A 24667-nucleotide genomic window follows, 5' to 3' on the forward strand; every position below is an offset into this window, starting at 1 on the left:
CCTTGTGCCACAGGTCTGGCCCTAAAAAGAGAGAGGAAAAAAAAGAAGAAAAGAAACCCAACTCTGCTCATACAGTTATTTACTTACACTCTTTGCAGGCGGGAGCACTGTTGAGTCTGAAACAAGGGACAGAGCCTTCTGGTCCCTGGTGCCGTTTCTAACACTGAAGATGTTAATGAGAGCAGTGGTAACAAGAGCTGCTCTGTGCTGAGCTCTTACTAGATGCCAAGCACCGTGGGACCAGCTGATCCCAAAGCCCACGTTCCCCATTTTTCATCCTGGTTCTCTGATCTCAGGATGTCTGGCTGGGCTCCTCAGGGCTCTTGAGCCAGGAGACCAGGAAAATCTGGGTCCCAAGTACATATTTTGACGCTCCCTAGAATGTGGCTCCGTTGGCCAAGGATGGCCGTAGTTTGTCTCAAAGGTCCTCAGGTCGCCAGTCTCTGTGAGGGTCCCTCTCTGTTTACCTGTCTGGGCAATGGGTGTGTGGAGCGGGTGTGAGTCAAAGCAGCCCGGCCGCCCTGGGACACTCCTCTCCCTCCCCGACGCGCAGACCCTCCGAGCTGCCGGCAAGACCTACATGATCTTCTTCGTGGTCATCATTTTCCTGGGCTCCTTCTACCTCATCAACCTGATCCTGGCGGTGGTGGCCATGGCGTATGCGGAGCAGAACGAGGCCACCTTGGCCGAGGATCAGGAGAAAGAAGAAGAGTTTCAGCAGATGCTGGAGAAATTCAAAAAGCAGCAGGAGGAGCAGGAGAAGGTCTGAACTCAGGGAGAGGAGGATCCAGGGACCTCCCTGCCCCTCAGCCTGGGTACTCCTGGACAGGCTGAGCGGGAGGGAGAGGCGTGGCGTAGGGGCTGCCAGGCAGGGGAGGGGGAGCAGAAGGCTTGGTTAGAGCTTTGGTGGGGACGGAGGCATCCAGGCAGGAGAAAGAGTATTTTGCCGTTCATGCCTCAGTTTCCCCATAGGTAACAAGGAATCTGCTCTCAAGTATCCAAACCTGGAGCAGCCTTCCAGCGCAAACACTTAGGATGTTATGATTCTTTACGGGCAGCGTATGGGTTGATGATAAGGGAGGGGGGGGCGGGTCTTGATGAGCCCCCAGGGAGCAGCCGCACATTTACCCATCATCTCATGAAGCGCAGCGTCAGTCAAGGCTTTAGAGAGGGGGGAGGGTCAGTCCTCAGTCCCTTCCTTGTCAGCACCCACCCCCCCACCCCAATGAGTGGTGCCACCGCTACCTGCACTAGGCTGAGCGCAGGCTAAGAAGAGGGGGCCCCCAGCCTGAAGGACTCAGAAAGAAGCTCTGAGAGTCCGTCGGTCCTTGCCCGTGGTTCAGGGATGGACTTTATGCCCATGCCCCCTGCTGGTCCACAGGCCAAGGCCGCCCAGGCTCTGGAAGGCGGGGAGGCAGATGGTGACCCAGCCCGCGGCAAAGACTGCAACGGCAGCCTGGACACATCGGTGGGGGAGAAGGGGCCCCCGAGGCCGAGCTGCAGCGCAGACAGCGGCATCTCAGATGCTATGGAAGGTGAGGGCCCGGCATCCGTGTCCCCGCTCCCGCTCTGCCTGTCAGGCTCCCGGGATGGGGGGAGGGGGCCTGGCTGGGCCCAGCTTCAGGGCAGTAACTTAATATTGGCATCGAAGAAATGGCCGGGATAAATATAGTCCTGGCTTCACCTGGCCCAGTGCTGGCTGCAAGGCCAGGGTGCGGCGGGAACCGGGGGCTTCCGGGAGGGCCTTGGGGGCTGCCAAGGCAGTGGGGAAGGATGGGATAATAACACTAACCAGGAAGGCTCCATGTTCCGGAAACTGGAGATCCTGTTCCTCAAATAGCTTCTGGGTCAAAGTTAAAGGGCAAAGGCCAAACTCTACCGAGATAGAGTCACACACTTCCTCAGACCCCCAGGCTGCCCCCCAGGCCTCGGGAGGAGCCTGGGAGAAGGTAGAGGAGAGGGTGGATAGATAGGGGGATGGATGGAGAGGTGGAGGGATGGGCGGGTGGGTGGGCTGAAAGACGAATGAATGGGAAGAGACACGGGTATATGGATGGATGAGAGGGAAGGAGGGAGGGAGAAGGCGGAGGCCAGAAAGAGAGGAAGCAAGGAAATTGACATAAAGAGATCTGGTCCCCTCCCCTGGTGTCTTGCCTTGTGCCAGGAAGGACTTGGAGGGCCTGGAGGACTTTGCAAACCTCTAGGGGCCCCTGCAGCAATACCTGGGCTGGGGGTGGGGGTGTTACCATCAGACCAGAACCTGCAGCCCTTGAGACATTCGGTTTACTAATGCCTGGGTGAGAATGAGGCTCAGCCGCCCCCATCTCTGGGGTGCCCCAGTCATGCCCTCAAACCCAGGTCTCCATGGGGCTGCCCCGGATTCCAGTCCCCTTTCTTCATCTTTGACATGAGGGGCACTAATATACTTACACATTTCTGGTGGTAATTACATGAGATCACGCCATCCACGGGCCTTACAGAGCCCCAGGGGGTTAAAGCTAGAGTGGCAAGAACAGGGGATGTTTCCAGAAAGCTACCCTGATAGAGGAAGGACTGACTGGGGACAGTCTGTCTGGAAGGGCTGCAAACTGGCAGGGGAGGGAGAGCCTTCAGTGGGGAGGGGTAGCAGCCTGCAGCAGGTAGAACTGGGACCCAACTCCCCCCACCTTCCTCCCCCCCTCACCCCGCAGTGGCCTGCTGCCTCTCGCTGGGGGCTCTCGGGCCCCTCCCAAGATGCGGCATCTCCCCTGTCAAGATTGCAGTCCTGGGCCCCAAGTGGGGGATGGGGGTCACCCCATCACAGCCTTGCGGGGTGAGCTAGGAGAGTGGAGCTGAACTGGAGCATGGGGAGAAGGGGCCTGGGGTAAGGCTGCTGAGGGCGTGGCTTTTTGCAGGTTGGTGAAGGCATAGGGCTTTGGAAGGTGGGGCCCTGAGGGGCTGGGTGGGTGGTGCCTAGAAGGGTGGGTCTTGAGGGTGACCCACTGAGAGGTGGGGGGTTGAGGGCTGGAGCTCTAAGGGCCGGGGCTTGGAAGGTGCGGCCAAAGATCTAGGGGGCGGCAGGAGCAGGTGAGCGGGATCCTCCTCAGGGGTCTGTTCCCACCAACTCCCAGAGCTGGAAGAGGCCCACCAGAAGTGCCCACCGTGGTGGTACAAGTGCTCCCACAAAGTGCTCATATGGAACTGCTGCGGCCCCTGGATGAAGTTCAAGAAGATCATCCACCTGATTGTCATGGACCCCTTCGTGGACCTGGGCATCACCATCTGCATCGTGCTCAACACCCTCTTCATGGCCATGGAGCATTACCCCATGACCGAGGAGTTTGACGCCGTCCTCACCGTGGGCAACTTGGTAGGGAGGGGTGGGCCTTCCTGGGCAGGGCAGGAGAGGGGCCTCAGGGCGGATGGGCTGTGTGGCAGTCTGGGGCACTGTTAGGGGCATAAAAGGGACAGGCTGGGGTGGCTTTCCCAGCATGGGAGCATATGGGGGCACGAGCTGACACACAAGAGAGGCGCATGGGGTGATCCATGGGACGGGGGAGTCTGGGTTGCAGGGTATCTGGGGCAGGAGGAGTGGGGATGACCTCTTAAGATCGGGACGCCAGGGGTCTGGGGTCCAGGCGGGGCGCTGGACGGCAAGTCTCTCTGCTTTCAGAGGTTGTCGTGGGCCTAACTGAGAGGGACAAGGGACCCGGAAGTGGGGACAGAGAGCCATGGGCACACAGGCCCAAGAGGCCCCAGCTCACCCTGGAGGCTGCAGGGCATTGTCCCCCGGCCCTGAGCCCCCCTGCCCGCTGCCCTTTCTCCAGCAGGACCAGGCCAGCTCCCTCTCCAGCCCTTTCTGCTCCACTATTGTTGACACGCACTGATCCGCCCGCTTATCCCTGCCCATTAGGAGCATTAGCACCTCGTTGCCAGCCCCGGTGGAGCCTGACAAAGGGAAAAAGCCGCCGCCTCCTCCTCCAGCCCTGCCCCACCCTTCCCAGTGCCCTTGCAGTCTCTCCAGGAGGGTGAATGGGAAGGATGCGTCCCCAACCCTGTGGGTGAGGGGAGTCCAGGAGGAGTAGGACGGGGACCTGGGGCAGAACAAAGACTGTGTGGGTGGCACGGGAATCAGACCTTGGACTCCCCAGCCTGCGAGGCAAGCAGACGCGTCTGTCCCATGGGGATGCCTGAGGCAGCCGTGGCCAGACTGGGCAGGAGGGGCACGGGTGTGCTCAGGCCTCCTGGTGCAGCTGCTGGGGTGTGCGTGATGGGCCCAGCCGGCGGCTGGCCCACCCCCTGCCCACACTCTGCTGCCGTCTGGGCACCTGCTATGGCCAGGGACAGCTCCTGGGTGGGGCTCAGCATGTGCCCAGGCAGGCTGTGGCCCCGGGGCAGCTGTGCCCAGCAGGAGGGGCACCGTGCCCAGGGAGCTTTCAGGGGCTCTGCAGCCCTCAGACAGTGAGCCCGGGGTTATGAGGGGCCAGCTCTGGCTTCCCATTGAGCCTCCACTCCGCCCCTTTTTGGCCTTTGCCCTGGATTTCTGAGTCCACCAAGATTTTCTGGGTCCTGGGACCCCTGCCAACCAGGGTAGAGAGGCTGTAGGGTCTAGACACAGGAGACTGAACAAAGCACCCCGAGACCTGCGTATGAGACCTGACTCATCCCCATGTGGGCAGCGCGACCGAGAGCTTGCTGCTGAGGTCCCCGAGCCTCAATTTCTCATCTCTGGGACAAGCGTGATAATCCCGTCCAACCTCATAGAGACTGGGATCCAGATGAGATCATAACGTGAACCACAGGGCGCTCTGAGTGTCCAACAGTACTGGGATTGGGGTGAGGCCCCAGGAAGTCATTCACCCTTCCCATCCTTCCCATTCACCCTCCTGGAGAGACTGCAAGGGCACTGGGAAGGGTGGGGCAGGGCTGGAGGAGGCGGCGGAGGCTTTTTCCCTTTGTCACAAGGCCAGGGAGGGATGGACCACGGCCTCTGGGTGGTGCCCCCTCTGTCCTTGGCATGGCCGTTCCGCTCCTCACGTGCTCACATCCACACACCTGTGGGCCCCGGGTACCACTGCCTGCCCGCCTTGGGGCTCCGTCGCCCTCCCCTTGGGCTCCTCAGCCTCTGCCCGAAGCTGGGGGACCCTGAAGGCCCCGTGGCCCTGAGGCTCTGTGACAGGCTGCACCCCACCCCGCAGGTCTTCACGGGCATCTTCACGGCGGAGATGGTGCTGAAGCTCATCGCCATGGACCCCTACGAGTACTTCCAGCAGGGCTGGAACATCTTCGACAGTATTATCGTCACCCTCAGCCTCGTGGAACTGGGCCTGGCCAACGTGCAGGGGCTGTCCGTGCTCCGATCCTTCCGTCTGGTGCGTGAGGCCTCGGGCCCTGGGCTGAGGAGGGGTGAGGACAGGAGGAGAAACCCCCAAGAAGCCAAAGGGCAGGGACCGAGGCCCCCTGCCCCCGCCCCCGCTCTTGGGCCCGCCACTCCGCCTTTCTTGCCCGAAAAAGGGAGAAAGGTGCCCCCACTCCTTATCACACAGTGCTGCTGCGGGACCAAAGTGACAGTCCAGGAGCTGACGTTTGGGCTTGACTCCTAAGTGACCTCGGGCAGCCGTGGGGGTGGGACTTCAGCCCATATTGCAGACCTGAAAGCTGAGGCTCAGGAAGGGCGTCAGCAGTAGAATTGGGACTCCAAGTTAGCATCCTTTCCACCACCCCATAGGGACCTTCCCTGCATCCACAAAAGTGGAGAGAAGGTAAGATGAACCTCTGCGTACCCATCACCCAGCTCCACCAGCCATCAACAGTCCCCCGTCTTGTTTTATCTGTGCCCCCACTTTTTAGAGGGGAAGTATGTCAAAGCCAATCCTGACCTCTTCTTTCACTTGCAGATACTTCAGTCTGTTATCTTTAAGAGAGAAGGACTCTGTTTTTTCTTTTATTATAGTTGATTTACAATGTTCTGTCAATTTCTGCTGTACAGCAGAGTGACCCAGCTATACGTTTATATACATTCTTTTTTTCCCATCATCCCCATCCCGGTCCATCACAAGTGATTAGATAAGAGTTCCTTGGGCTATACAGCAGGCTCTCGTTGCTTATCCACCCCAAATGCAAGTTCACATCTGCTAACCCCAGATGCCCAGTCCATCCCACTCCCTTGGCGACCACACGTCTGCTCTCTGTGTCTGTGAGTTTGTTTCTTTTCTGCAGACAGGTTCATTCGTGCTGTATATTAGATTCCATATATAAGGGATATCATACAGTATTTATCATTCTCTTTCTGACTTCCTTCACTTAGTGTGAGTCTCTAGCTGCTCCATCCAGACTCTTTTTCTTTTTCTTTTTTTTTTTTTTTTTTTTTTTTTTTTGATTTCTTGGGCTGCTCCTGTGGCATATGGAGGTTCCCAGGCTAGGGGTCTAATCCGAGCTGTGGCCACCGGCCTATGCCAGAGCCACAGCAATGTGGGATCCGAGCCGCGTCTGCAACCTACACCACAGCTCACGGCAACACCGGATCCTTAACCCACTGAGCAAGGCCAGGGACGGAACCTGCAACCTCATGGTTCCTAGTCGGATTCGTTAACCACTGCGCCACGACGGGAACTCCAGACTCTTTTTCTTTTGATCACACAAAGAGGATGGGGTGGTAGGATGTGAGCACCCCCATTTAACAGAGAGGTCACCTGAGGCCTCGCCTCCCTCGATGGGTGGGGGTTCAGGCCGTTCAACAGCGTTCTCTCCCGTAAGGATGGGGCTCCCTCGGGGTTGGGCCGGGGGTGCCCGGGCCTCACCGGCCCCTGCGCTCCCCACTGCCTGGCAGCTGCGGGTCTTCAAGCTGGCCAAGTCGTGGCCAACGCTGAACATGCTCATCAAGATCATCGGCAACTCGGTGGGGGCGCTGGGCAACCTGACGCTGGTGCTGGCCATCATCGTGTTCATCTTCGCCGTGGTGGGCATGCAGCTGTTCGGCAAGAGCTACAAGGAGTGCGTGTGCAAGATCGCCTCGGACTGCAGCCTGCCCCGCTGGCACATGCACGACTTCTTCCACTCCTTCCTCATCGTCTTCCGCATCCTGTGCGGGGAGTGGATCGAGACCATGTGGGACTGCATGGAGGTGGCCGGCCAGGCCATGTGCCTCACGGTCTTCCTCATGGTCATGGTCATCGGCAACCTGGTGGTGAGTGGGGCCGGCCGGGTGTCTCCCCCGCCCCTGCCCGGGAGGTCCCAGCGCCCAAGACGTGTCCCCAGGCCTTTAAGTCCTTGAAATCCGCCCTTTTCCTATGAGGTCGCGCTGTGCGACACAGCCGAGGCCTGACTCTTTGCTGCCTCTCCCCCACCCCACATGGCAGTTGTATATGGTTTCACCGAGGGGCCCCCAATTTTACCCTGCTTAAGCATCACCTGGGAGTGTCTCAACACTAGATTCCTGGCCCCTCCCGCCCCCCGAGTCAGAGGCAGCGGCTCTGAGCCGGGGCCTAGGAATCTGCATGTCTGATGAGCTTGGGGTGACGGCACTGCTGCCCGTCCAGGGACCACCCCGTGAGTAGTGCTGTTGAGACCTGGGGTAAAGTAACATGAGAACCAGCGTCGGACTGACCCGTGTTCCGGGCCCAGCTCCTTCCACACATCGCTGCTCTCGGCTCGGCTGGGTTCTCAAGCTTCACGCGGAAAAGGAATGGTGGGCACCTCAGGGGGTGGCTGGGAGGACGGACCGTGCCGGAAAAAGGCACCACATCACCACATGGGGGGGCCTCCTGGCCTTTTTGTCCGCCTACCCTCTTGCCCTCTGGTCCTGGGAATCAGGCCCCAGGCGCTGGGAGGATCCAGAGATGGTGTAAACGGCCTCCATCCCGCCACCTTCTGTGGCTCAGGGCTGGTGTGGGGCTGGTACAGAGGAGGAGGTGTGGGGGCCAGTAAGAGACGGGGCGCGACTCCTCCCCTTCTCGGGTGGGGGGGCGCTCCTGCCCAAGTGCTGTGCCCAGCTGCCCCCTGCGGTGGCCAAAGCTGACCCCGGGCAACGGCGGGTGGGAAGATGCACGTCCCCATGTTCTGCAAAGGCCTGCGGAATCCTTGAGCTGCTTGGTCAGCGCTTCTCAGATATCGCTGAGCTCCCGCTGGGGACAGGGGCAGACTGGTGGCAGGGGGTGTCACCTTGACTGAGGAGGGGATCGGGGATGGAGTCTCAAGGCCCTGGGGACAGCTAGGCAGGAGAACCCAGGCTGGCTGTTCCCTGGAACGGGGGTCTTGGGGAGTGGGGAGGGAGATGGAAGATACTGTAGCCGAACTTGGGGGCAGGATTCGGGGTGGGGGTAACTAGCTCTGAGTAGAAGTTTGTGACGGCAGATGTAAGGGCCTGGGAGTGGCTTTTTAAAGGGCCTGCTGGGGGTCCCGTCTGTATGTATAAACTCAAAAACTTTTCAGGCCCCCACTTTGCTACTTGCTGATTAGGGAATCCTGAGGAAGGTATTCTCTCTCTGGCCGCAGTTTTTCTCATCTGGAAAATGGGTGTGATGGTGACCTACTCCATTGGGTGGGCATGAGGATTACCTGACACGCACCTAAGTGCCTAGCAGAGTGCTTGGCCTGCGAGGCCAGGAGAGTCCAAATGCTATAGGCGTGGGGGGCAGAGGGCAGTGATAGTTTAGGTACCTGCCACTGATGTCACACTCCAGGTGCTGGGCTCCTGCCGTGTGCGGGTTCCTGTGCTGGGGGCTTTACGTGCATCATCCCTAATGCTGTTGACAACCTGTGAGGCAAGTAATGTTGGCGCCGTGCTCCCAGGAGGCGTGGCTGAGAGCCACACAGCTAGCGGGCAACTGAGCCTGGACTAGAACCTGGGTCTGTGTGACTCCGATAACAGTCACACCAATAAGAGCAGCAAGAGGGCTAATGACGAGGCCGGCAGCAGCAGCAGTGACAGCGGACCTCTGTCCGTGTTTCTTCAGCGTTCCGTGCACTTTCCATGTATTGACCTTAGTGTCACCACCCCGCCATCAGGGACACGCCCTCTTACCTCTGTTGTAGACAAGAAAGCAAAGGCGTAAGGAGATTACAGAGTAACCTGTGCAGGATTTGAACCCAAGCAGTTTGGCCCCAGAGTCTGGAAGCACTGCACTGCACTGCCACTGTGTGTATGTGTGTGTGTGTGTGTGTGTGTGTGTGTGTGTGTGTGTGTGTGTGACGCCCCCCTCCCTTCTTGGACATACGTGGGTGTGCGCACACACACACGCTCTCTCTGCCAACACCGTTTTCCGGCCCAGCTCTGCAGCTCTCCCACTTTGCTCAAAGGGAGCTGAGCGGCCAGGGAGGCGACACTGTCAGCTCCTTGGGCACCGTCCCCACCCACCACCCTCCCAGGCCTCCTGGAAGCAACTGTCTGCCAGAGGGCACCCTGCCAGGGAGTGTGGGGACCCAGGTCCCCTGTGTCCGCGGCGCTCAGGCACCTCCTCGGGGCTACTGGGAACAAAGGAAATGTTCTTGTAGGAAACCCACCCCTTAGTCCCCCTCCACCCGGGCGGGGGGGATCTTAATGTCCATCCCCCTTCCTCTAACCCACCCCCACGCCTTGCCTGAGGCGGCTATTTCTGTCCCAGGCAGGAGCCGTGTGCAAACCCTGCTGACCCAGAGAGCAGCTAATTCCCATCTCAGATGTGTTTCTGGCAACTGGACACCTCCCCCCAGAGAGAGAAAGACAGACCTGTATGTTTTGGTGGGGGGCAAAGGCAGAAGGGCACTGAGAAGGCTTGGGAGGAGGCTGAATCCACCCAGCTCATGCTCCCAGAGAGAGAAGATTTGCAATAGACAAGATATATTTTTTTTAAAGATGTCAACTCGATAGTTAAGACAATGACAAAAAGACCTTGGAGGACACCAGTGAAAGCCAGGCAGTAAGATGCGTGCAGAAAATGGTTAAGGGTGGCAGGATCCTATGTACCGTTGTCCCTTGGTGTCTTAGGGGATTGGTTCCAGGACCCCCTGAGAACACTAAAATCTGAGGGTAATAGAAAATGGCATTTGAGTTCCTGCTGTGGCACAATGGTTTAAGAATCTGACTACGGTGGCTCAGGTTGTTATGGAGGTGCCAGTTCAACCCCTAGTGCAGCACAGTGGGTTAAAGGAACCAGTGTTGGAGTTCCCGTCGTGGTGCAGTGGTTAACGAATCTGACTAGGAACCATGAGCTTGCAGGTTCGATCCCTGGCCTTGCTCAGTGGGTTAAGGATCCGGCGTTGCCCTGAGCTGTGGTATAGGTCGCAGATGCGGCTTGGATCTGGGGTGACTGTGGCTGTGGCGCAGACCAGTGGCTACAGCTCTAATTGGACCCCTAGCCTGGGAACCTGCATATACTGTGGGTGCAGCCCTAGAAAAGACAAAAGACAAAAAAAAAAAAAAAACCAAAAAACAAACAAACAAATAAATAAAGGAACCAGTGTTAGCACAGCTCTGGTTCGGATCTGATCCCTAGCCTGGGAACATCCATATGCCGCAGGTGCAGCCATTTAAAAAAATTAAATAAAACCACTTAAAACAAAAAAAAATGGCATAAAACAGGTGGCCCTTCTTCCTCATGTCCACTCACACACCCGGATCCCCGCTTAAGACCCCAACCAGGCTTCACTCTTCTCCTCACCGCCTTGGGGGTGGACTTGTGGGAGGCAGGGCCACTGCATCGCACAGCCTCCGGGGTGGCCATTCACACTGCAGGCTAAGGAAGCAATGTCCTCTACTGTAGTGCAATGACTGGAAACTTGAATTCTACTTCTCACTGTGCAGTGCATCCTAAGGCAAGTCACCCGACCTCTCTGGGACTCTGGGCGGCCTCAGTTGACGGCACTCCTCCCTATGCCTTGTAGCGTCTTCTATTATCGCGCACATAGCAGCCAACGTGTCTTGAGTGCCCCCTCTGCGCCCTGCTTGTTTTGACCCTTTAATCCTCACAGCCTCGTAGGTGCTGGGATCATCCCTGTTGTACAGAGGAGGAAACTGAGGCACAGAGCAGTGATGTGATTTGCCACAGGACACACGGCTAGTAAAGTGGGGTTCAAAGCCCGTGCACCCCAGTCTCGGCTCTGTGCAAACCCACTGTGTCGTAATTATCCGATGAAAGGTCTCTCTCTAGGCTGGGAGCAAACTGAGGCTGCTTATTCCTGCACCCCATGAGGGGGGCTCAGTAAACGTCTGTCCACTGGGAAATAAAATCCGGGGTAGGGGAGGGGAGACCAGCACCTCTTAAGTCCATTTCAGTGGGGAGATGAGAAGAGAGCCAGGCGGAGCAGGGAGCCCAAGGGAAGACAAGGGAGTGAAGAGCAGTAGGTCACACGCCCCTTCCAGAGCCTCAGGGGACATGCATCAGAGCCCAGGGGAGCACGGGGTCTATTGAAAGTCCCACTTACCACCCAGTTCTCTCTTTGTGACCCAGCAGGTTAAAAACCTGACTAGTATCCATGAGAATGCAGGTTTGATCCCTGGCCTCGCTCAGTGGGTTAGGGATCCGGTGTTGCCGTGAGCTGTGGTGTAGGTCCCAGACATAGTGCAGATCTGGCATGGCTGTGGCTGTGCTGTAGGCCAGCAGCTGCAGCTCTGATTCGACTGGTCTGAGAACTTCCATGTGCTGCGGGTGTGGCCCGAAAAAGACAACAACAACAAGTCCCACTTACCAGACAAGAGAAGAAGGCTCAGAATATTCAGGCTCCCGCTAAGTGCAGGAGGCTTGGCGACGTGAGCCCTGTTTTGCGTTCTGTAGCCCCCATCAGTGGAGGTGAAGGACAGGGTTGTAGAAAGAGTCCCTGTCACCCAGTGGGCCTCCCCAAGGCCTGCCGGTGCCCTGGTCAGCAGAGTCCTCACCTGTGCCCAGCCTCAGTTTCCTTATCTGTAAAGTGAGAGCGAGAGCACTTCCCATCCCCACGAGCAGTGGTGAGGATCCTGGTGGGGGCGTCTCTCACCCCACAAGGGACAGGTCTGATCTAGCGTCCCAAGGACCCGTGTGCCCGCTGAAGGTGGCACCCTCCGGGGCCTAGAGCCTGAGTGCAGGCTGCCCCTTCCCTGTGCTCCCCAGGTCCTGAACCTCTTCTTGGCCCTGCTGCTCAGCTCCTTCAGCGCCGACAGCCTGGCGGCCTCGGACGAGGATGGCGAGATGAACAACCTGCAGATCGCCATCGCCCGCATCAAGTGGGGCATCGGCTTCGCCAAGGCCTTCCTGGTGGGGCTGCTGCACGGCAAGATCCTGAGCCCCAAGGAGATCATGCCCAGCCTCGGGGGAATCGGGGAGGCCGTCGAGGCTGGGGACAGTGCCCCCGAGGATGAGAAGAAGGAGCCACCACCCGAGGAGGGTGACAAGGACTTCAAGATGGACAACCACATCCTGAACCACATGGGCCTGGCTGACGGCCCTCCCCCCAGCATCGAGCTGGACCACCTCAACTTCATCAACAATCCCTACCTGACCATCCACGTGCCCATTGCCTCGGAGGAGTCGGACCTGGAGATGCCCACAGAGGAGGAAACTGACACCTTCTCGGAGCCTGAGGATGTCAAGGTGAGCCTGTCGCAGGGCCCGGCTCCCGGGGTCGGAGGTCAGATAGACACGCCTTCACATATCTGTGTGACCTTGGACAAGGCACCAATCCTCTCCAAGTCTTAGTTGTTCCATCTTTAAAATGATGGAGTAATGGTACCTGCCTCATGGTATCACTGTGAGCATTAGGTGAGGGGCTGTGTGCAAAGCTCTAGTCTGCTCTCTCTGATCCGTGATTGTTATTACGATAGTATGATCTGCCCCCCCTGAGTTGATACCCTAGTCCCCTCCCTTCACTCTTGCCCTGTAATTCCACCTGGGTCGCCTCTCACCTGCAGGTGACTCTCTGAGACAGGATGTTCTTACCTGTGGCATCTCCGCTTCAGGGCTGGAACGGAGGAGGCCTCTCTTAATCGCACTGTGGGCTGGAAGCCCCTGCCAATCATCTATTCTGCTTAGACCCCACCTCCCAGGGTGGGCCAAAGTGCTGGGCGTGGGCTGGAGACTCTGCGGAAAGGGGTCAGGGGCCCGGTGGAGTTTGGGGCCCAGCCTCAGTGGGACCCACCCACCCTGCCTGAACAGGGGGCCTGCTGCTGGGTTGAGGTGCCCTCCCCTGCAAGGGTGCAAGAGGCACTGGCGGTCACCCCTAGAAGTTCAGGCTGAGGCCAGGAGTGAGGCCTCCCAGGGGAGGCGATTCTGAGCCCCCTCGCCCCCTCCAGCTCTGGCAGGGGACCACAGACCAGCCCATAAGCTCGGGCAGGGCCTCCTGCCACCCCTACCCTATCAGCCCTGGGCCTGGCTGGGCACCAGAGCCTGAATAAACTTTGCCCTGAAACCTCTTAACTCCTTCTTCCCCGCAAATACATGGCACGCTGACTTACCAGGGAGCTGAGTGCCTGCCAAGCTATAAATACCCCGGGAAATGTGGCACCAACCTCGGTATGAGGAGCAGTGGGGGTGGAGGAGGGCTGGACAGCGCCCAGGGCCAAGGCTCGGGGACTCTCTCAAGTGGCGCAAGAGAGGCTCCCTGGGGGACCGTGGGAGTTGGGGTGCACAGGTAGGGCCAAGGGATCAGTGGGTGCCCTGCCTGATCTACCACCCAGTGCATTGGTTTCCCTTTCTGTCAACTGGGCACAAGGCTCTCCCTAGTTTTCTGATCATCACGCTGAGAGCCGCCCCCAGGCTACCTGCTCCATCTTCCTCTTCAGGGGCCTCCCCCCAAGCCATGAGGGGGGCCCCTGGAGGAATGGAAGCTGGGCGTCTGGCAGCCGGCCTGGAACAGCACCGGGAGGAGGCGGGGGAGGCCTGGCCAGACTGGAGCACCAGCCTCACCCACCCCACCCATTCCCATCAGGCTTCAGCTGCAGAAAAATTTCCATTCTTTCTGACTTCCTCTGCCAAACAGACCCTGAGGATAGGAAGGCTCAGACCCTGGGGGCATCACACGCAGCCAGCCCGTTATCTGCAGCCCCAGCTCTGTCCTGACCCCCTCTGTCCCCAGGCCTCATTCCCCACCCACTCCACATCTAAGTGCCACGAGGGCAGGTTCTGTTTCTTCTGCGCACAGGGGTGGGGGGTGCGCAGTGCCCAGTGCTGAGTGAATGAATGAATGAGTCGGCTCCTATCTTGACCTCGGCCCCACCTGGTGGGAGGAGCCAGGGGTCACGTGACCCTGTGGCTCCTGCAGAAGCCGCTGCAGCCCCTCGACGGGAACTCCTCCGTCTGCAGCACTGCTGACTACAAGCCCCCCGAGGAGGACCCTGAGGAACAGGCCGAGGAGAACCCTGAGGGGGAGCAGCCTGAGGAGTGCTTCACCGAGGGTGAGGGCAGCCCACGTGTGCACCCCCACCTCCCTGGGTGCCTCCGCCAGCCCAGCAGTCCCCATAAGGGGCAGGCCAGGGCCCCAGGGAGGCAAAAGCCCCAGTCTGTCCCCTCCTTGGGGACATCTCGGGGACATGTGCATCACCAAAAGCAGGCAGAGGCTTCTTCCCCTGCTGCTACCCCGCCCTGCCTCTCCTGGGGAGAATACAACCCCCAAAAGGGGTGTTAGCGCCGGGGGTGCCCTCCAGCCCCTGTCCACTGCCCCCCGCAATGTGTGCAGGGGGTGAGGGCAGCATGGGCCTGCGGGCTGCCATGCGGAGTCCCCACAGAGCCCTGAGTGTGGCTGGCACGGAGCAGGTGCTCAGCATTGGCTACTCTCAGGCTCTCCTCGGCTTCCTCTTCCCGAGAGAGGCCTGTCTAGCCCTTCAAGAGCATGTTTGCTCAGAGGGCCTGGGCTGCGCCGACTGAAGGCTGCCTGGGTGAGGAGGGGGCGGAAGGGGACAGCTGACAGCTATAGTACCTGCGCTGGTGGCCCTCACTCCCGGGCTCTGGAATATCTTGCCTGTGGTTGGATTGCGGGGGGGCGGGGGTGCCTCCTGGGAAGGGAGCGGGAATGGCTGGCTATGCCCCCAGACCCTGACGCCGTGCCCCTGCCGCCCTCCCTCCCAGCCTGTGTGCAGCGCTTTCCCTGCCTCTATGTGGACATCTCCCAGGGCCGAGGCAAGATGTGGTGGACCCTCCGCCGGGCCTGCTTCAAGATCGTCGAGCACAACTGGTTCGAGACCTTCATCGTCTTCATGATCCTGCTCAGCAGTGGAGCCTTGGTAGGCGCCGCCCCAAGGGGCTGGGCGGGGGCAGAGGCAGGGCCAGGCCTGGAGCAGGCCCTCCAGGGCTCCGTCCTTTCTACACCTTTAGAGGGATGAGGCCTGACAGCCCTGAAGCCAGAGAATCCTAGAGAACTCACAGTGCTTCCAGGATGTGTCACAGGATGCATTAACTTTCTGACCCTGCACCCCAGGGCTGCCAGGTCCCAACCAGGGGGCAGGTGGGGGAGACCCTGAGAATGGCGGGGGGCAGGACGTGTCACTGTAACACCCCCCCCCAGCGGACAATCAAGGGTTACTCTTATTAGGCCCGGGGAAGGGGAGCCGAGGGGTTTCTCGCCACCGGGACCTCACCCCTGTGATGGCCGCAAGGAGCCTGCCCCCTGCCTGGCCCCAGGGCCAGACCCCTGGGAACCAGCAGCATCAGGCAGGGTAGGGGCACCTCCGGGCCGTGGCCACCCTGCCCTGCTGGTGCCCCCAGGCCTTCGAGGACATCTACATCGAGCAGCGGCGCGTCATCCGCACCATCCTGGAGTACGCGGACAAGGTCTTCACCTATGTCTTCATCATAGAGATGCTGCTCAAGTGGGTGGCCTACGGCTTCAAGGTGTACTTCACCAACGCCTGGTGCTGGCTCGACTTCCTCATCGTGGACGTGAGTCTGCGCCCCGCCCTGCCGCCAGATCCGAGGCCGCCCTTGCAGCGGGGGCGGGGACGCCCCGCGCTCCCTGACCGCCGCCCCCCTCTCTTGACAGGTCTCCATCATCAGCCTGGTGGCCAACTGGCTGGGCTACTCGGAGCTGGGACCCATCAAATCCCTGAGGACGCTGCGGGCTCTGCGTCCCCTGAGGGCACTGTCCAGATTCGAGGGCATGAGGGTGGGTGTCCCAAGGGGATGCTGCGTCAGGTTAAGGATGGGGGAGCAGCCACCGCTTGGAAAGGTGCTGTGGGCGTGTCTGGACGGCTAAAGGCCAGGTTGGGGGGAGGCAGGCGTCCTCCCACACCAGCCCAAGTGCCCGTTCCTGCCCTCAGCCCCTCTCCTGAGCTCTTCTCTGCCTCCACTGGGGGGCAGCAGAGGCCGCGAGGAGAGGGAGGAAAGCAGGTCTGCGAGTGGATGGGTGGCTCTCTGCAGCCTCAGACCTGCTCTGAGCCTGCCCACCCTTCCCTCAGGCCCTTGAGGGCGGAAGTGACAGGTAAATTCAGGTTTGGGGCAAGCCCAATGGGACTTCCCCAGCCAAGGCGGGTCTGTTAGGGACAAGACCCACTTGGAGGGACAAACCTCTGTGAAACAGCTGGTCGCAGGTCCGCAGTGCAGGCAGCCTGGGGGCTCCCTTCTGCTCATGCGAGAGGCCAGCTCGCGCTGGGTCCTCCCCTCACCGGAACTGGGGACCCCTCTCCCCTGGGGGAAATGACCTGGCTGTGGCCGAACGCACAGCTGGTTGGTGCCCCGGCCAGAAGAGAGCGCCCCTGGGCATCACCGAACCTGTGCCACTCACTTTGCCTGAGGTCCGGAGGCGACTTTTCCTTGGAAACAGACAATTGTCAAGTTCAGCACAGCCTGAAATAATGAGGTTGGCCTGGGTCGCCAGGGCTGGCAGGGCCCAGGGCTCCAGTCCCAAGGGTCCTGCTGCTGCAAAGACCCCCTTGGCTTCCTTTCTGGGTCTTTGTCTCTGATGCTGTGAGCAGATGAGCAGGAGGCTGGGTCACGGGGACTGAGTTTCCTATGGGGGCCGAGGAAAGAGTGTTTGTCTCCTGCCTGGTGAGCCGTGGCCGGGCTGCTTCCAGAGAAGCCCAGCCCCCCACTCTGGGCTGATGGCTCCAGCCAAGCAGAGAGCCCTATTCAGCCACCAGGCTGGCAAACCCCTAACCCCATCCTTGCTCACCCCCCCACCCCATGTAATATCCGGCAGACTTCCCCAGGCCTGGCTCAGATTGGCCCTCTTCCAGGAAGACTTCCCTGGGTAACAAGGCCAAACCCTGCCTGGTCCGCTGGTTAGAGTGGGTGGGGAGCCCTTTCCCAGAGGAGACCGGGTGTCCCTCCCCACCTGCCTGGGAGAAGAGCTGGCAATGACCGCTGCCCCGGCCCCCAGGTGGTGGTGAATGCCCTCCTAGGAGCCATCCCTTCCATCATGAATGTGCTGCTCGTCTGCCTCATCTTCTGGCTCATCTTCAGCATCATGGGCGTCAACCTGTTCGCCGGCAAGTTCTATTACTGCATCAACACCACCACCTCCGAGAGGTTCGACATCTCCGAGGTCAACAACAAGTCCGAGTGCGAGAGCCTGATGCACACCGGCCAGGTCCGCTGGCTCAACGTCAAGGTCAACTACGACAACGTGGGTCTGGGCTACCTCTCCCTCCTGCAGGTGGTGAGTGTGACCCGTCGCCTCTGCACGGGGCTGGGATGGAGGCGTCTCCCCGACTCCCCAACCCAGCTCACTGCTCACTGCTGTGCCTTGTGAGGCTGTGGGTCCCTGACCTCGTGTCTAGACATCTCTGGTCTCTATTTGTTGCCTGCCCAGTGGGGCTCTGGGCCAGCGGCCTCTGGGGAGGACCATGGGGACAGGGAGGGAAACTCATGGATGATGGAAGCAAGACGCAGCCCCCTCCCCTTCCCCCCCCAACCACACTCTCTCAGGCCACCTTCAAGGGCTGGATGGACATCATGTACGCAGCTGTGGACTCCCGGGAGGTGAGTGCGGGTCCCCGAGGCACAGCTAGTGAGTGAGCCCGGGGAGAGGACTCAGACCCATCCCGACACCCCACAGCCTGGGGGGATGGGCCAGTGGGACAGGGAGCGGGGAGCGGGCAGCGTGCGCCCCGGTGCACCCAGCGCACCTCGACCCATGCTGTGGCCTCTGCAGAAGGAGGAGCAGCCTCAGTACGAGGTGAACCTCTACATGTACCTCTATTTCGTCATCTTCATCATCTTCGGGTCCTTCTTCACCCTCAACCTCTTCATTGGCGTCATCATCGATAACTTCAACCAGCAGAAGAAGAAGATGAGTATCCAGCCCGGCCTTCCCGGGCCCTCCCCACACCGGGCGCCCTCCTCCCTCCCTTCTTAGAGCCACACATGCTGCCTCTGCACCTACTCTGCTGTCCCTGGCAGCGGGATCGAGGCAGCAAGCCTGGGTTCAGATCCCACCAGGCAACCGTGAACAAGGGACATGCTGCCCTGAACCTGGGTCTCCTTATCTACAAAGTCAGGTGCATGCCGCCTCCCTTGCTGGCTCGTTCTGAGGACCCAATGAGAAATTGATGGAAGGTGGCCCAAAACGGGCTGTGGGGCCGTGCTGGCCCTTCCCTCCGTCACCCACCCCTCTCCCCTCCCTCCTCTGGACCCTCAGTCCTCCTCCCCCTGCCTCCCTTGACCTCCATCGCTGGCCCCTCCGGGTTCACCTCCCCCTCCCACCAGGCCCCTGGGATGGGGTGGGAGCTGCTTTAAGGGTGGTGGCAGAGGTAGGGAGGTCCTGGAAGCTGGGAACAGGGACCCCCCCAACCTTACGGGCCCCATCTCACTGTACTTTGGAGGGAAAGACATCTTCATGACGGAGGAACAGAAGAAATACTACAACGCCATGAAGAAGCTTGGCTCCAAGAAGCCTCAGAAGCCCATTCCCCGGCCCCAGGTACCTGCTCTGGGGGCCCCTCCTCCTGCAGCCCATGCAAGGCTCTTGCCCCCTCTTTGGGAGGGGACCAAAATGCAGCCTGAGCTCTGCCTGCTGGTCTATGTCCCTGGCATGCGGCTGGGTCTCCCTGCCGTGAGGGGCACCTCTTTGTACAGACCCTTTATGCACAAGCTGCAGCTGCCTGATAGACTCCGGCCCCTGGCGGACCCCTCCCCTGGCCCTGTGCAGCCCCCCAGTGTCCATTCACCCACTCCGCTGGTGGCCTCCGGGGCGAGGGCCCCTCCCAGGGGGAGGAAGAGGATGAGCAGAGACTTTGGGGGAAGGATGATGAGCGGTGGCCGGGGGATCTCGCCGGCAGGAGAGGTCCCCGAGGGAGGCGGGAGGAACGGCCTCTTCCTCTGACGGGTCTCCCCCCCGCCTGCCCTGGCCGCCTCCCCCGCAAGCCCCGACCCCGGCTCCCTCTCTGTGCCCGTGGTGCCCTCCTGCCCCTCCGGCTCTGACCTCGGCCCCCCGCCCCCCCGCCCCGGGTGCGTCCCGGCTGCAGAACAAGATCCAGGGCTTGGTGTACGACCTGGTGACGAAGCAGGCGTTCGACATCACCATCATGATGCTCATCTGCCTGAACATGGTCACCATGATGGTGGAGACGGACGAGCAGAGCCAGCTCAAGGTGGACATCCTCTACACCATCAACATGGTCTTCATCATCGTCTTCACGGGCGAGTGCCTGCTCAAGATGCTCGCCCTCCGCCAGTACTACTTCACCGTCGGCTGGAACATCTTCGACTTCGTGGTCGTCATCCTGTCCATCGTGGGTGAGCACGGCCGGGCCCCGCGGTGCTCCCGTCCTGGGTCCGCGCACACCTCCTCGTGCGCCGGGCACGCTCACACATTCCCCCTCCCCCGCATGTGCACCTGGCAGCTACACCTGGCGCACGGAGGCACATACGGCAGGCTCCCAGGCAGCCTGTCCCGCCTGCACAATTGTAAATACACCTCACGAAACATTTACATGGGAGTTCCTGTTGGGGCTCGGCGGTCACGAGCCCACCTCGTATCCGTGAGGATGCCTCGCTCAGTAGGTTAAGGATCCGGCGTTGTCGCGAGCTGTGGTGTAGGTTGCAGGTGCAGCTTGGATCCGGCGTGGCTGTGACTGTGGTGTAGGCTGGCAGCTGCAGCTCTGATTGGACCTCTAGTCTGGGAACCTCCATATGCTGAGGGTGTGACCCTAAAAGAAAGCAAAAAAAAAAAAAAAGAAACAAAACTGGAGTTCCAGTCATGGCACAGTGGTTAACGAATCCGACTAGGGACCATGAGGTTGCGGGTTCGGTCCCTGGCTTTGCTCAGTGGGTTAAGGATCCGGCCTTGCCGTGAGCTGTGGTGTAGGTCACAGATGCAGCTCGAATCCCGTGTTGCTGTGGCTCTGGCGTAGGCCGGTGGCTACAGCTCTGATTGGACCCCTGACCTGGGAATCTCCATATGGTGTAGGAGCAGCCCTAGAAAAGGCAAAAAGACAAAAAAAAAAAAAAAAAAAAAGACATTTACCTGGTCAGCAGATGCACACTCAGGTGCCCATGCGCTTTGAGAAAAACCGTGATGGTTGCTGTATCCACACACACAGAAGTGCTTGTACATCCGTGTAATTATGAGAGTAACCAGCTCCTGTTTGTCCATCAGCCACTATTTGCCTGATGCTGCACTATTACAGGTATTAGCTCAGTAATTGTGCATAGCAGTGCCCTGAGGCAGGTACTTTTGTCACCTCCATTTTATTTTTTTTAATTTCTTTCTTTTTTTTTTGTCTTTTTAGGGCCGCACTCACCGCATATGGAAGTTCCCAGACTAGGGGTCCAATTGGAGCTATAGCTGCCGGCCTACACCACAGCCACAGCATCACCAGATCTGAGCCTCGTCTTCCACCTACACCACAGCGCACGGCAATGCCAGGTCCTTAACCCACTGAGCGAGGCCAGGGATTGAACCTGCAACCTCATGGTTCCTACTCGGACTCGTTTCCGCTGCGCCACGACAGGAACTCCACCTCCATTTTACAAATGAGGAAACTGAGTCACAATCCAGTTAAGTAACATGCCCCCAGTCACACACCAGAGCTGTCCTCCCCTTTACTCTCATCTACGGCATCTGCCAACGGCCTTGGCAGGGAGCCTGGCCCTCTCAGCGTCCCACCTCCGTCCAGCCGTGTCAGGGCAAAGGTGGAGCCTTGGGCCCCAAGACCCGTGGGAGAGCGTCATGGGTCGGGCCGTCTGGGCTGTGCTCTGAGTGGGGAGCCTCTACTCCTTTCTGGGCAGGAGCCCCCTTGAGCCCCATGTGCCCCCAGCCCCTGACCCGCCCCCCCCCAGGGCAGCCGTCCTCACTGCTTCCTCCCCGCAGGCCTCGCCCTCTCCGACCTGATCCAGAAATACTTCGTGTCCCCCACGCTGTTTCGTGTGATCCGCCTGGCCAGGATCGGTCGCGTCCTGCGGCTGATCCGCGGGGCCAAGGGCATCCGGACGCTGCTCTTTGCCCTCATGATGTCGCTGCCCGCCCTCTTCAACATCGGCCTGCTCCTCTTCCTGGTCATGTTCATCTACTCCATCTTCGGCATGTCCAACTTCGCCTACGTCAAGAAGGAGTCGGGCATCGACGACATGTTCAACTTCGAGACCTTCGGCAACAGCATCATCTGCCTCTTCGAGATCACGACGTCGGCGGGCTGGGACGGGCTGCTCAACCCCATCCTCAACAGCGGGCCCCCCGACTGCGACCCCACGCTGGAGAACCCGGGCACCAGCGTCCGGGGCGACTGCGGCAACCCGTCCATCGGCATCTGCTTCTTCTGCAGCTACATCATCATCTCCTTCCTCATCGTGGTCAACATGTACATCGCCATCATCCTGGAGAACTTCAACGTGGCCACGGAGGAGAGCAGCGAGCCCCTCGGGGAGGACGACTTCGAGATGTTCTACGAGACGTGGGAGAAGTTCGACCCCGACGCCACGCAGTTCATCGACTACAGCCGCCTCTCGGACTTCGTGGACACCCTGCAGGAGCCGCTGAGGATCGCCAAGCCCAACAAGATCAAGCTCATCACCATGGACCTGCCCATGGTGCCGGGGGACAAGATCCACTGCCTGGACATCCTCTTCGCCCTGACCAAGGAGGTCCTGGGCGACTCTGGGGAGATGGACGCCCTCAAGGAGACCATGGAGGAGAAGTTCATGGCTGCCAACCCCTCCAAGGTCTCCTACGAGCCCATCACCACCACGCTCAAGAGGAAGCACGAGGAGGTGTGCGCCATCAAGATCCAGAGGGCCTACCGCCGGCACCTGCTCCAGCGCTCCGTGAAGCAGGCGTCCTACATGTACCGCCAGAGCCACGACGGCGGTGGCGGCGGGGACGGGGCCCCCGAGAAGGAGGGGCTGATTGCCGACACCATGAGCAAGATGTACGGCCAGGAGAACGGGAACACCAGTGCGCAGAGCCAGGGGGAGGCGAGGGGCTGGACAGGGGCCCCCGAACCTGCCATGGGGCTCGTGCTCATCAGCCCCTCAGAGGCCGCCCTCCCGCCCACCCCACCCCTGGGGCAGACTGTGCGCCCCGGGGTCAAAGAGTCACTTGTCTAGCGGGCTGCGGTGAGGTAGCCAGCTGAGCCTGGCACAGCCCCCAAAGCTCCCTGTGGAGGAAGCTGGGGCTCTGAGTCTAGGATGGATTCAGCTCCCTGTCGGGAACAGGATGTGGCCGTGCTGGGGCGATCGCCCAGGTCACGGAAAGTGGGAATCATACCTGAAGGCTCCGCTCTGGGCCCCAGGCCGCTGCCGCCTCCACGAGTTTACCTTCAAGTTGCTCTTACCTCCTCGCAGCCCCAGGGGAGGTCCAGACATCAGAATCTCTGCCCCCCCCCCCCCAATTGGATGGGGCCCGTGATGGGATGGGCTGCCCTCCTGCCACCAGAGTCTTAAGGGCTACTGACCTCTCCCAGGGCAGGGGCTCAGGCCCCGGCTCCCTGCAGGACTAAGATGTCATAACGTCAGTGAGAGCAGACTCCGACCCCGGGGCCTGCCAGCCTTGCCCTGCCCCGGGCATGCACCGCCACCCTGCCGGCTCGGGGATTCTCTGGGAAAGGGAAACAGCACTGGTCCGGAAACAGCTTGGCAAACCTGGTGGGCCACTGGATCCTGACACCACATTGGGCCGGGTTGTGGCCCCTGAAGCCCTTTTGTGTTGGTCCATTGTCTAAGCCCCTGGCTCCCCTGGCTGGGCCCTGGGGGAAGAGCAGGAGGGAGGGTTCCACTTGGGAACTGTCTTTTTCTAGGAATCAGGGGTGGGCAGGAGAGGTTGGGTCCTGCCAGTGCATTGCTGCCCTGGGGGCTCTCTCGGCCTGAACCCCCAGACGTGGGGTAGGGTTGGCGACCCTGGTGCTCAGTTGCTTCTCTCTCTCCCTCCCTCTCTCCTCCATCCACACCTCCGGGGCTCCTGGCAGCTTCACCAGCCCCAGAGATCTGCCCCCTCCCGCCACACCCACCTCCTCCTCCTCCTCCTTCCCCTCCTCAGAGCCATCTAAGAATGTCCTAGTGGAGCCCTTGTTAGAGATTTCAACACTGGGGCGAGCACCGCACCCGGCTCAGGCCCAGCCTGCCAACTTCCTGCCGCCTGGAAAGCGGGGTGGCCCTTCTGCTGGCACCGCTGACCTAGGCGTGCCAGTGCCAGCCCTCTGCTAGCCCCCAAGTCAGAGTCTGAGCTTGGAGGAGGGGGTGGGACGCCTGCTCAGGGGTCGCTGGATTTACTCCCCTGCGTGTGTTCCTGTGTGTCTGCTTTATGCCTGTGTGTATACCTGTGTGTGTGTGTGTTTTTAAGTGTGGGACTTTGTGTGAATGTGAACCGCTGTGTTGCACAGAGCCTGCACATGCATGTAGTATGGGTATATTTGTGTGTGTGTGTGTGTGTCAGCATGCCCTGTAGTGTCCGGCTGGTGGGTGTGTGTGTGTCTTCTGTGCGGGCCCGTTTGCGTGAGTGGTCCTGTGCTGTGGGTGTGTACGTCAGTGTCAACACCTGGGAAGGTTTGCACATTGAGTCCCTTGTGCCCTTAGTTCCTCTTCTTTTTCTTCTTGTTTCTTGTGAACAATTTGATTAAAACTCAGGAAGCAGCCAAACCTCCAAAACAGTGTGTGTGTGTGTGCACGCGCGTGGGTGCCCACGGACCGGAGGCTTCCCTTGTCTGCCCTGCTCGCCGGCCTCCCGGCCTGGGCGTCCCTGTCCCTCGGCCCGCACGTCCACTCTGCTGCCTTCCTCGTGTCTGTCACACCCAGGCCGCCTGCTCCCGCCCCCGCCTGCATCCTCTCTGGAAGGAGCCCCCGCTTCCAACTCTTCTCCAACTCTTCGGGCAGCAGCTGTGGCTCTTTGTTCAGAGGGTTCGTGGTGTGGGCTCAGCCTCCTCCCTGACCGGCGCCCTGCCCACTGCCTTTCCCTCCTCCTCGGGCCCCGGACTCGATCCCCTGCACCCGGCCGTGCCCCATGCCGCTGGCAGAGCCAGTGGAGCCGGCGGCCTCCTCCCCTGCACCCCCACCCCATCCGCACCCTGTCCCGGGGGAGCAGGCCCAAGCCAGGCCAGCAGAGAGGCTCCTTGTACAGTTCTTATAATAAACCTCCCCTGGTGCCTCTGCCACGTGGGCTTTTTCCTTGTGCCTCTGTGCGCGGACATCAACGGGGGCTGAGGGCAGCAGAAGGGCTGGGGGGCTTAGGGGCCAAGCGGGAAGACTTGGGGGGCTGCCAGGGGCGGGGAGGGCAGGACACAGAGGGCCCCAGCTCTTCTCTGGCTCAGTCCGGCTGACTCCTGCCCCCTCCAAAAAGCCAGATGAGGTGAGAAGTCCTGTCCCCCCACCGCCAACAGGCA

General features: G+C 60.2%; 1 protein-coding gene across 1 annotated transcript in view; it reads left to right on the forward strand.

Annotated features, from left to right (window-relative positions):
* Window positions 1-24439, forward strand: part of SCN4A (sodium voltage-gated channel alpha subunit 4) — a 46874-nt gene extending 22435 nt beyond the window's left edge. The window contains exons 10-25 of the mRNA XM_084983947.1: window positions 554-763; window positions 1382-1535; window positions 3111-3349; window positions 5178-5351; window positions 6809-7165; window positions 12042-12521; window positions 14188-14320; window positions 14991-15145; window positions 15627-15800; window positions 15901-16023; window positions 17236-17514; window positions 17784-17837; window positions 18010-18151; window positions 18680-18777; window positions 19322-19592; window positions 21169-24439. Coding sequence (XP_084840073.1) covers window positions 554-763; window positions 1382-1535; window positions 3111-3349; window positions 5178-5351; window positions 6809-7165; window positions 12042-12521; window positions 14188-14320; window positions 14991-15145; window positions 15627-15800; window positions 15901-16023; window positions 17236-17514; window positions 17784-17837; window positions 18010-18151; window positions 18680-18777; window positions 19322-19592; window positions 21169-22400 — 4275 coding nt within the window. The 3' untranslated portion in view covers window positions 22401-24439. The remainder of the gene's footprint in view (window positions 1-553; window positions 764-1381; window positions 1536-3110; window positions 3350-5177; window positions 5352-6808; window positions 7166-12041; window positions 12522-14187; window positions 14321-14990; window positions 15146-15626; window positions 15801-15900; window positions 16024-17235; window positions 17515-17783; window positions 17838-18009; window positions 18152-18679; window positions 18778-19321; window positions 19593-21168) is intronic.
* The last annotated feature ends 228 nt before the right edge of the window (window positions 24440-24667 follow it).

The sequence above is a fragment of the Sus scrofa genome, chromosome 12, assembly GCF_054392235.1.
Source record: "Sus scrofa isolate SSC_HxYL_T2T_F1_AM1 chromosome 12, Sscrofa_HxYL_maternal_Yorkshire_Landrace_v2.0, whole genome shotgun sequence".
NCBI lineage: Eukaryota > Metazoa > Chordata > Mammalia > Artiodactyla > Suidae > Sus > Sus scrofa.